The sequence below is a fragment of the Vanacampus margaritifer genome, chromosome 18 (genome assembly GCF_051991255.1).
Source record: "Vanacampus margaritifer isolate UIUO_Vmar chromosome 18, RoL_Vmar_1.0, whole genome shotgun sequence".
In the NCBI taxonomy this organism is placed as follows: Eukaryota; Metazoa; Chordata; class Actinopteri; order Syngnathiformes; family Syngnathidae; genus Vanacampus; species Vanacampus margaritifer.
This window is the reverse complement of record NC_135449.1, coordinates 16,541,555-16,553,106: the sequence shown is the minus strand read 5'-3', so window position 1 is coordinate 16,553,106 and position 11,552 is coordinate 16,541,555. Positions and strand designations below refer to the sequence as shown.

The window sequence follows — 11,552 nt, the reverse complement described above, 5'->3', positions numbered from 1 at the left end:
GCAGTGAACAGTCACTTTGCTTCATCTATTACATGCTTTAACCCATTAAGGCCGGAGCGCATTACCGTATTTCTACCACTAGAGCCGGGAGCGCACTAAGCGCTCTTCTACCTTTAAAGCCAGGAGAGCAGATACGATTTGTTTTGACCAATTATTTGTCTCTTAGCCGATTAAATAAATCAGAATATACACAAGTGGGTGTTGTGGGCCTCGTAGCATATCTTGGAATTTTTTTGGAGCATTCATGGCTGACGGATGTTATGAAATAAATGACGGCGATTGACTACGGAAGGACTTCGAATCAAGATTTTTAATTGCTACTTTTTAAAATGTGCAGCAATTTGGGTAGTATTTTAAAAGCGCTATATAAATAAATCTTGACTTGACCTCCCTTTAGAGCCAAGCCCCTTTCCATGGACTGTTGACCTGTGGGCAAGGCCAAGGGGATCAGGTGCAGCGTGTGCTGGGTGGCGGCCAAAGGCAGGGAGGGGACCTTGGTGGTCTGTGCCTCGGCTAGAGAAGCTGGCTCTAGGGACGTGGAATGTTACCACCTCTCTGGCAGCAAAGAAGTTGGTGTACGAGGTCGAGAGGTTCCAACTAGAAATAGTCAACAGTTCAGAGTACCCACCCAGTTTGGAGTGCATGGAGGAGGTGCCCGAGCGCACTCCCCGCTGCAGACTCCACTGACTTCAAGGCTCAAGGATTTAAGGACATCATTTGGTCTCAGTCTCCCTGATCAGAACCAAAGTGGTGTTCCGTCATTTGACGTCTTTCCTCGTCACGGATTGTCAATGATAAAAACCGGGTTCAAGCGCAAGGACGTCTATATGTGACCTGTCAAACGATCACCATCTCGTGGTGTGTTGGCTCTGATGTTGGGGGAAGATGCTGGTCTGACCTAGCAGACCTAAACATATTGTGAGGGAAGGATCTCCTGTGAGAAGGAGTTTCAACTCCCACCTCCCTGGTAAAGTGAATTCAGGGGTGCTGGAGAGGTGGGTCTGTCAGGAAGTTAAATCTCAGATTAAGGAGGAGTGTGGTACAGGAACAGTGGACCAGCTGTACAGTGGAACGACTGTGCCCCCTCGGCAGGCTCCTCGAAGGTGCATGGGAGTTAGTCCAACCAGTCTACATGTATTTTGTGATCTTGGAGAAGGCATACGACAGCGTACCTCAGAGGGGTGGGCGTGGTCTGGTGGGGGATGCTTCGGGAGTATGGGGTACTGAACTCGCTGATACAGGCTGTTTTGTCTCTGTACATTCGGTGTCAAGAGTTTGGTCCACATTGCTGACAGTAAGTCGGAAAGGTGCGTGATTTGCATGCCTGTCGATGTCGCGGCACCTTTTAGATAATATTCAAGTTAGTTGAAAAGTAAACCGGCAAATTGCAGCTGCGTCCCACTCCATGCGCGTCATTAAGATCAACTTAACACTTCCCGCGACACCTACAAAATAAAAGTGTCCACATATTACAGCTGTCAGGACAACTTTATTGTGACGAGGGTTTGACAACAACCGTGCATGCAACTCTGCGCAAAGGAAATTTGTGTCTGTCAAATAGCAGTCAGCGCACGCCTGTTTCTTCCTGATCTAATTTTGAACATTAGAACACAAGAAAAACGGTTTGAGAGCATAAAGTTGGCTGGAGAGAATGTAGAAAGCAACGTTTTACAACACTGAAGGAAGCCTGCCGAAAAAGCAACACTCGCTATGTACCCTTGTACGCTTATGTACCCAGTGGGACAAAGCCTTAATTTTTCTGATTGACGGAAATTCGTCTGGACGATGGAGAACTTTGGATTATGTGCTAAATGCCCATTGCTTTCAAAGGTCCATCAGCAAAGTATTGAGCAAAATGTGCAAATACTGTACATAAATAAGTACGGTACATTTGGTTTCTTATTTTATGCTTTTTTTTTCTTTTTCTTTTTTCCGTTGAAGTCAACATTAAACATTTCTTGACAATAATATGTTATATGTGACCTCACTAGTCTAAACATGACATTCTGATTAATATTACATTTTTGGAATATGAGTTATGAAGCAAAATCCAGCCGTTTTTCGAGCAATCACAGCTGTTTTCTGAAGCTGTGATTAGTTGTTACCTGAGACCTGAGCAACACTGGTGTCATCTTCAGTCAGCAGCAAGTGGCAAAATTGCCGTTCCCTGGGATGGATAAAAACTGCTGGATTTTACTACTTAACTCACATTCCACTAATGCAGTATTAAACAGAGTAACATATTTAGACTAGTGGGGTTGCATAGAACATATTGTCCCAACATATTTTTGGGGGGTTGACTTCCCCTTAAAGTGAGTGTAAAATACAGTTGGTTTGCAAAACCTGCCTGCTCCTTGGTGATCTTTCCAACAGCAAAGTATGAGGCCTGGGGGTTGGAGAAATAAAGTCCAGAGACTGAGGCAGCGGGCATCATTGCCAGTGACTCTGTCAGGGCAATACCTGAACACATAAACAAGTTGCATTTAATTATACGCACGTACGCACACTCGTGACCAGAGTGTTTCCTAAACAATAAATATTGTACTTTGTGGGACTAAAGGTGATGCTTGACTCATTGAGCCATTTTCAACAGTAAGAAGATAATAATTTGTCTATAATTAATGTGATAATCATTATTTTTTTTATGAGCAATTAATACCCTTAAAAACACATTTTGCCACTTGCTGTCGACTGTAGATGACATCACATGTGCTGAGGAAACAGTAACGACCAATCATGGCTCAGTTTGCTGATCAAACCCAGAAAACAGATGAGCCATGGAAAATTTAGTTTTTAATGGTATCAATTGTACATGAAAAATAATTAAGTTATCAAATTAATTCTGGACAAAATTTTAACTCATTCAAATCCATAAACGTATAAATAAGTTTTTTTAATGCTTTGTCCTTCACTCCCAAAAACGTATACGCTTTTTATGCTAGAGCATAAAGAAGGCTTTGATACAGCTTCTCACATGAAGAGGTTGCTTAAAGCAATGGTAGTTATTACAAAAACAGTCAGCAGGTGGCAGCAGAGTATAAGAGATCAGCCAGGGCCATGACGCAACAAGCTTCTTTTCCCAGTGTTTTTAATTGGTTTGTGAATAATGATGAAACTTAGCTATATTCCAATGCTAATTGCTGCAAAACGGAAACAGATACAAATATCTTTTTTTCCTGATGAAAGAAGAGACTCTAATTTTTCCTTTGGTAGGCTCCATGTTTTTATAGCAATAGAACAGAATATTCTGTGGGCCTTGCAAAATCAGTCAAAATCCAGTAAAACTGGAGCGAAAGGGGGTTGCTTCAGTGTGCTGTCAAAGTTAAAGCATTAACTGATTAATTAATCACAAAAAAATATTGCATTATTCATGAATTAATGCAGATTAATCGCACTATTAAATTTGACCATAGATTATCATTTAGTGTGACAGCGGATGGCTACATTTAAGGTAGCACAGGTTGTTTGAGCAATAAACATAATTACATGCATTAAAGTAAAGCATTTAATAAATGTTTCTATATAACATTTAGAATATTTGTTCATGTCAAAATATTGGGGTAATTTTTTCCCCATTTTTAATTATGCAAGTAATTCATTGATTAGAAAAAGAGGAGGATGAGTGTGTGCAGTCGCGTCTTCATAACATTAAATGCCAAAAGAATTAACACATAACCGGTGCTTTTCCAATTTGACGATAAAAAAAATTGATAAAAAAGCCTTTTTTTATTAAGTGATTAATCATGATTATTCAAAATTCTAAAATGTGATTAATCTGAATAAAAAATTTAATCGTTTGACAGCTCTAGTGAAAATGGCTGGGAGTGAATGAGTTTTAACTGTTTACTGCTGAAAATGGCCCCTCTGTGAGTCATCACCTTATCGTGGTGGAGGGGTTTGCGTGTCCCAATGAGCCTAGGAGCTATGTTGTCTGGGGATTCAAGCCCCTGGTAGGGTCACCCATGGCAAACAGGTCCTAGGTGAGGGACCAGACAAAGAATGTCTCAAAAGACCTCAATAATGAACACAAACTTTGGATCTTCGTTTCCCTTGCGGACGCGGGTCACCGGGGCTCCCCTCTGGAGCCAGGCCTGGAGGTGGGGTCCGAAGGCGAGCGTCTGGTGGCCGGGCCTATACCCATGGGGCACACAGCCCGAAAAGGCAACGTGGGTCCCCCTTCCCATGGGCTCAGCACCGGTGGAAGGGGCCAAAGGGGTCGGGTGCGCAGTGAGTTGGGTGGCAGCCAAAGGCGGGGGCCTTGGCGGTCCGAGCCCCGGCTACTGAAGCTAGCTCTGGGGACATGTAATGTCACCTCTCTGGCAGGGAAGGAGCCCGAGCTGGTGTGCGAGGCTGAGAAGTTCCGACTAGATACAGTATAGTCGGACTCGCCTCCACACACAGCTTGGGTTCTGGTACCAATCCTCTCGAGAGAGGCTGGACTCTCTTCCACTCTGGAGTTGCCCACGGTGAGAGGCGCAGAGCAGTTGTGGGCATACTCATTGCCCCCTGGCTAGGCGCCTGTACATTGATTGGGGTTTACCCCGGTGAATGAGAGGGTAGCCTCCCTCCGCCTTCGGGTGGGGGGGACGGGTCCTGACTGTTGATTGTGCTTAAGCACCGAACAGCAGCTCAGAGTACCTACCCTTTCTGGAGTCCTTGAAGGGTGTGCTGGAGACCGCTCCCCCTGGGTACTCCCTCCGTCTGCTGGGGGACTTCAACGCTCACGTGGGTAATGACAGTGAGACCTGGAGGGGCGTGATTGGGAGGAACGGCCCCCCGATCAAAACCCGAGCGATGTTTTGTTATTGGACTTCTGTGCTCGCCACGGACTGACCATTACGAACACCATGTTCAAACACAAGGGTATCCATATGTGCACTTGGCACCAGGACAGTAGTCGTGTCATCGGATTTGCGGCCGTATGTGTTGGACACTCGGGTTAAGAGAGGGGCGGAGCTGTCAACTGATCACCACCTCGTGGTGTGTTGGCTCCGATGGCGGGGTAATATGCTGGTCCGACCGGGCAGACCCAAACGTATTGTGAGGGTCTGCTGGGAACATCTGGCAGAATCCCCTGTCAGAAAGAGTTTCAACACCCACAGTACTTCCCCCTTGTCCCGAGGGAAGCGGGGGGCATTGAGTCCGAGTGGAACATGTTACGCGCTTCCATTGTTGAGGCGGCCGATCGGAGCTGTGGCCGAAAGGTGGTTGGTGCCTATCGTGGCGGAAATCCTCGAACCGGCTGGTGGAAACCAGCGTTAAGGGATGCCGTCAAGCTGAAGAAGGAGTCCTATTGGGCCTTTTTGGCCTGTGGGACTCCGGAGGCTGCTGACAGGTACCGGCTGGCCAAGCGAAATGCGGCTTCGGCGGTCACTGAGGCAAAAACTTGGACATGGGAGGAGTTCAGTGAGGCCATAGAAAACGACTTCGAAAAAATTCTGGTCCACCATGCGGGGTCTCAGGAGAGGAAAGCAGGGCGCCATTAACACTGTGTATAGTGGAGATGGGGTTGTGCTGACCTCGACTCGGGACGTCGTGAATCGGTGGGGAGAATACTTCGAAGACCTCCTCAATTCCACCGACACGCCTTCCTTTGAGGAAGCAGGGTCTGGGAACTCTGAGGTGGGCTCCCCTATCTCTGCGGTCGAAGTCACTGAGGTGGTTGGAAAGCTCCTCGGTGGCAGGGCCCCGGGCGTGGATGAGATCTGCCCGGAGTTCCTAAGGGCTCTGGATGTTGTGGGGCTTTCGTGGTTGACACGCCTCTACAACATCGCGTGGACATCGAAACAGTGCCTGTGGATTGGCAGACCGGGGCGGTGGTCCCCCTTTTTAAGAAGGGGGACCGGAGGGTGTGTTCCAACTTTAGAAGGATCACACTCCTCAGCCTCCCAGGTAAGGTCGATTCAGGGGTGCTAGAGAGGAGGGTCCGTCGGGAAGTCGAATCTCAGATTCAGGAGGAGCACTGTGGTTTTCGTCCCGGCCGTGGAACAGTGGACCAGCTCTACATCCTCGGCAGCGTCCTCGAGGGTGCGTGGGTGTTCGCCCAACCAGTCCACATGTGCTTTGTGGACATGGAGAAGGCGTTTGACCGTGTACCTCGTGGAGTCCTGTGGGGGGTGCTTCGGGAGTATGGGGTACCGAGCCACCTGATACGGGCTATTTGGTCCCTGTACGACCGATGTCAGAGTTTGGTCCGCATTGCCGGCAGTAAGTCGAATTTGTTTCCTGTGAGGCTTGGACTCCACCAAGGTTGCCCTTTGTCACCTATTCTGTTCATAACTTTTATGGACAGAATTTCTAGCCGTAGCTGAGGCGTTGAGAGGGTCCAGTTTGGTGGCCTCAACATTGCATCTCTGCTTTTTGCAGATGATGTGGTGCTGCTGGCTTCTTCAAGCCGTGATCTCCAGCTCTCACTGGAGCGGTTCGCGGCCGAGTGTGAAGCGGTTGGGATGTAGATCAGGACCTCCAAATCCGAGACCATGGTCCTCAGTCGGAAAAGGGTGGAGTGCCATCTCCGGGTCGGAGATGAGATCCTGCCCCAAGTGGAGGAGTTCAAGTATCTTGGGGTCTTGTTCACGAGTGAGGGTAGGTTGGAGCGGGAGATCGACAGGCGGATCGGTGCAGCGTCTGCAGTGATGCGGACGCTGTATCGGTCCGTTGTGGTAAAAGAAGGAGCTGAGCCGAAAGGCAAAGCTCTCGATTTACCGATTTAACGTAGATCGACCATCTACATTCCTGCCCTCACCTATGGTCACGAGCTGTGGGTCGTGACCGAAAGAACAATATCCCGGATACAAGCGGCCGAAATGAGTTTCCTCCGCAGGGTATCCGGGCTTTCCCTTAGAGATAGGGTGAGAAGCTCGGTCATCCGGGAGGGACTCAGTGTCGAGCCGCTACCCCGCGTTGAGAGGAACCAGTTGAGGTGGCTCGAGCATCTGGTTCGGATGCCTCCTGGACACCTCCCTCGGGAGGTGTTCCGGGCATGTCCCACCGTCAAAGGGTGCGAGGTTGCGAGTGTGTAGTGTCTGTCTCAGTGTCCGAAGCATTTCAGATAGCCGAGACGCCCTCCCGCCAAGGAGCGGGAGCGCGCGGTTGGGGTGCGCAGGAGTGGGGGTGTGAGTGTTGGAACGCGTCCGGAAACGGCGCTGATGTGTAAAACCCGGAGGTCGGAGGTCCTTTGGATCTACCCCATAGTGAAGAAAATTGCATAATCTTACCAATGCTCTCATGTATACCAGCAAGGTTCCACATTACAATCTTCTCAGTGTGGTCAGGCTGGCTTGGGTAGCCTGCAGCTGGTCTGATACCCTGATAACGAACCCTGTGGAGGTCGGAGGTCTGTAGAGATTCATCGCCACAATAGCCCCACAGTTCTCTGCGCACACGAACATGTAGCTCCTCCGCAAATGCCTGGGGAAAATACCAACAAGGTCAAGTTCCACTTGCTGTACATTACTCTAAAGGTGTTCTCAGAGTGTATTGTTATTGACTGGAACGTGGGAGGAAACTGGAGTACCTGAAGAAAACAGGCAAACCCCACACAGGAGAGCCGGAGCTCAAAATTTGAACCCTGGACCTCTGAACTGTGAGGCAGATGTGCTAAGAGCATCATTCCCCCATACCATCTTGCCGTTTTACCATTTAAATCTTAAATTAAAATCTGATCAAATTGTACACCAGTTTAGTACAATACTACTCAGACTGGTACCCTGCATGAAAATTGTGCTGTACCAGTCGGAATTTTTTTAGGAAACTTGACACTGGAAATAAAAAAAATAAAAAAATCTGTACCAAACTTAAATGAAGTCCAACTTTGCAGCTTATAGATAATTGGGTGGACAACGCAGAGCAAAAATTCTATCTGTCCATAGTAATTTTCACGGATCAGTCATAAAAATAGTATTATTCAAGTTTAACTGAATAGTCTGACCAGTTGTAGACATCTAATATGGAGGACCAAAGCTGCCAAAATTAAAAAGAAATACATGACTAAATAAATGAATAAAAGTGAAAATAAAAATGATATTAAATTTTATATATATGTATATAATATATATATATGTGTATATCTATCTATCTATCTATCTATCTATCTATATATATATATATATATATATATATATATATATATATATATATATATATGTTAGTATGTATGTATGTATATATATATATATATATATATATAGATATATATATATATAGATAGATAGATAGATAGATAGATAGATAGATAGATAGATAGATGAATACAAGTAAAAATAAAAAACAAAAATAAAAAAAGATTCAAAATATAAAAATAAATGTCAAACTAAATACAAAAATAAATACAGTGGAAACTCGGAGTTTGAACGTCTCGGAATTCGTACGAATGGGACTTCAACCAGAAAATCTGAGGAAAAAATGCCTCGGAGTTTGAACTCATTTCGGAGTTTGAACACCCAAGCAAAGCAAGCTAAGCCGAACGTACCTTGAAAACGGGTAGCCGACCTTGAAAACGGGTAGCCGAGTGAAGCCGAGTGAAGCCGAAACAATGCCGAATGCTCAAGTTGCGAGTAGTTAAGACAATGAACACCTCATTTCCAGTCAGATCCTGAATACTCCTGGAGGTGCTCCGTACTCGCGAGTGCATTTTGATTTTTCCACAAATTTTTTCTTCGCAATGGGCCCAAAGAAAGACAACAGTGCCAGTGGCAGCAAAGAAAAACATACGGTGCTATAAACCACAGTGGAATTAGGAAGGAGATTATTGCGCAGTTGTAACTACCGTGACTACTTCTGTAAATACTGGCAAGAGGACCCCCCTTAGCTCTTCAACAACGTGCCTAACATTAAACAACGCACGCAAGGACTGCTTAGTAGTCTAACAATATGCCTAATGTAAAATACACAAACTCAGCACTGAACTAAAGCATGCATTAACATAGCATTTATCATCCACTGATGCCAGCACACCACAACAAAAAAGGTAAGATGTTTTTTATTGTTTAAATACTGTACATGGTGTAAATGTAAAAAAACATTAATAGAAAATTATAATATTAATTTTCAGTTTTTGGAGCTTGGGAACGGATTAATTGCATTTACATTATTTCCTATGGGGAAATTTTTTTTGGAGGTTGAACAATTCTGACGAATTATGTTCAAATTCCGAGGTACCACTGTATATAGAATGAAATATCAATCAATAAATAAAGACGCTCTGCTCTCACATTTATTTATTTCATGCTGCAGACACTCTGTCAGCTCACTCGACCATTTAAAGGCAGTTTGCAATGGCGGAGTCCAACCCTAGACACACTTAGGACCGGGGCCTCTTTTGAATAACATTCGACCTGACTGAGCATTTGCAGCATGAAATAAATAAATGTGAGAGAAGAGCGTTTTTATTTATTTATTGATATTTAATTCTATTGATATATATTTATTTTTATATTATTTATTATTATTATTTATTTTTTGAATGCTGATTTTTATATATATTTGTTATTTTGTATTAATTATTTATTTAGGGATATATATATATATTTTTTTGTTGTTGTTTTTATTTCCATTTATATTTTCACTTTTCTTAATTTATTTAGTAATTTATTTAGTTTTTTGGGCAGATTTGGTCCTCCATAATATACCGGACTTTGACAATTGCAAGCATTTCATGAATTTATTTATTGCCTATAATTAAAATGCAAAATTGAATTTGCACAATTTTTTAACTAAGCCTGTAAAAGCATTACAAGAAATGCCAAATTGAGTCACTTAAATACACTGCAGTGATGAGCAATAGGGTCCGTCCTGCACCTCTGCCAGTCGGTCAGCCAAAGCTTTGACCATAATACTGCTGTAGTCATCACCCTCAGCCTGGAACTGATGACTCATTTCCTCGGCACCAAATATTCCCACAGCAAATACTCCAATGTAGTCAGCTAGGCCGCTGCCAATGGGTGCAATAAAGTCAGCCAAGCACAGGTAGGGCTCTGAACGTGCAACGTCCTTTTCCACCTGAAGCAGATAAATATATAGGTTTGTCTATCTTCAAAAGCACTTTTTGTCGACCTAATGTTGACAAGACCATATGAATATTTTCTCTCACCTGCTGCCGTAAACCGTGCAATACTGAGATTGGCTTGGAATCTCTGTGCACTGTATCGTCATGATTGTACACATTGATGTCATCACCAGTACTCTGGGCCTGCCAGAACCCAACTAGCCCTCGCCCCGTTACACTTGAGTTTTCAATCATTTGGTTAAGCAGCCGCTGGGCATCATCGAAAACTTTACGTGCCTCCAATCCTGCAAGGGTTGATTATTTGCTTGTTAGGACCAATTATTTATGAGATAAAACAAGTTGAAATTGACAAAATTTATAGTTTGACATATCCTATATTAAGGCTGTGTAATTAATCGAAAATTAATTACAATTTTGTAATCGTGGAGTGTAATAATTGAAATTGTAATTGAACAATTACAATTATTCCACTCTACGATTAGAAAAAAAGATTATTAATTGAAATTATTTAAATGTTACAACAGCTCTACGGCAATTTGTAAGTGTACAGCAATGTAACTCAAATGCACGATATTTGTTTCAATGATTGTTACAATGAAACCATGCTTGAATTTATACATTTGTACCTTTTTTGTTATTTTAAAAACTAATTTTATCAATTTTGTTTGGTCCAAAAGGAACTTTCATGATCAGTGTTTCAAAGAATTTTATTTGGAACTTAAAAAATGTAATAAAAAACGTAGTATTTTTTACATGTTTAAACATTTTCTTGTTTTGTACCCAAAAATATAAGATCGTTTGAATAATGGTGATTTCGATTGATTAATATTTTTTCAATAATCAAGCAGCCCTATCCTATATTGAAAAATACATGTTAGAATCATCAGGAAGAGAATAACCTAACGAATTATGAATACATACCAACTGTCTTGTCATTGAAGATCTTAGGGTAACCTCGATTAGGATATTTCCCCCTGAGCTGCCAGACATCAAAAAAAGGCTTCCAATCAATGAAATCAACCAGTTTGGTCAGGTCGTACTGATCAAACACACGGGTGCCAAAAAACTGAGGACACACTGAAAGATAAATGAAAATAATTGTTATCCTCAATATCAGTTGCATTTGAAGCATTGCATTTAACTAAACATTCCCAAGTGTATCACCTAACATTGTAGAATCACACTCTACCATTTTTCACATTTCATCACATGATTCATTTATATACAAAGTTATCTAACATCATTCATAATTTATTTTCCAATTATTGCTTTTTTTTTAACTCTTAAAACTTAACCTTTTAACCAAAACAAGCAGGTATGGGGTAAGATGGTTCCAGTATGAAATTGCTCTATACATAATTGTTCTTTAAGTGCATTAGTTCTGGGAATAGGCACGGTGAAGTGATTACCCAGGGCCTGTCTGGTGTCATAGTTATGCCTTTAAGTGACTGATGGCAGTTATGAAAACAACTTTCACCCCGAAATGTAGATATTTCTAAAAAACAAAATAAGTTGACATGGCAGTCTATCATCCACCATCATCCAA

The 11,552-nt window shown here is 43.2% G+C and overlaps 1 protein-coding gene across 6 annotated transcripts in view; it reads right to left on the bottom strand.

The window, feature by feature from the left end:
• mtr (5-methyltetrahydrofolate-homocysteine methyltransferase) overlaps positions 1 to 11,552 on the bottom strand; it is an 80,728-nt gene that overhangs the window by 884 nt on the left and 68,292 nt on the right. For 3 of the 6 annotated variants that reach the window (XM_077551074.1, XM_077551071.1, XM_077551073.1), the window contains 5 exons: positions 10,928 to 11,083; positions 10,091 to 10,290; positions 9,799 to 9,999; positions 7,218 to 7,410; positions 2,344 to 2,460 (listed from right to left, as the gene is read on the bottom strand). In XM_077551074.1, coding sequence (XP_077407200.1) covers positions 2,344 to 2,460; positions 7,218 to 7,410; positions 9,799 to 9,999; positions 10,091 to 10,290; positions 10,928 to 11,083 — 867 coding nt within the window. Of the gene's footprint in view, positions 1 to 1,172; positions 1,343 to 2,343; positions 2,461 to 7,217; positions 7,411 to 9,798; positions 10,000 to 10,090; positions 10,291 to 10,927; positions 11,084 to 11,552 lie in introns of all 6 variants that reach the window. The other 3 variants (XR_013289238.1, XM_077551072.1, XM_077551075.1) reach the window with 3 other exon arrangements.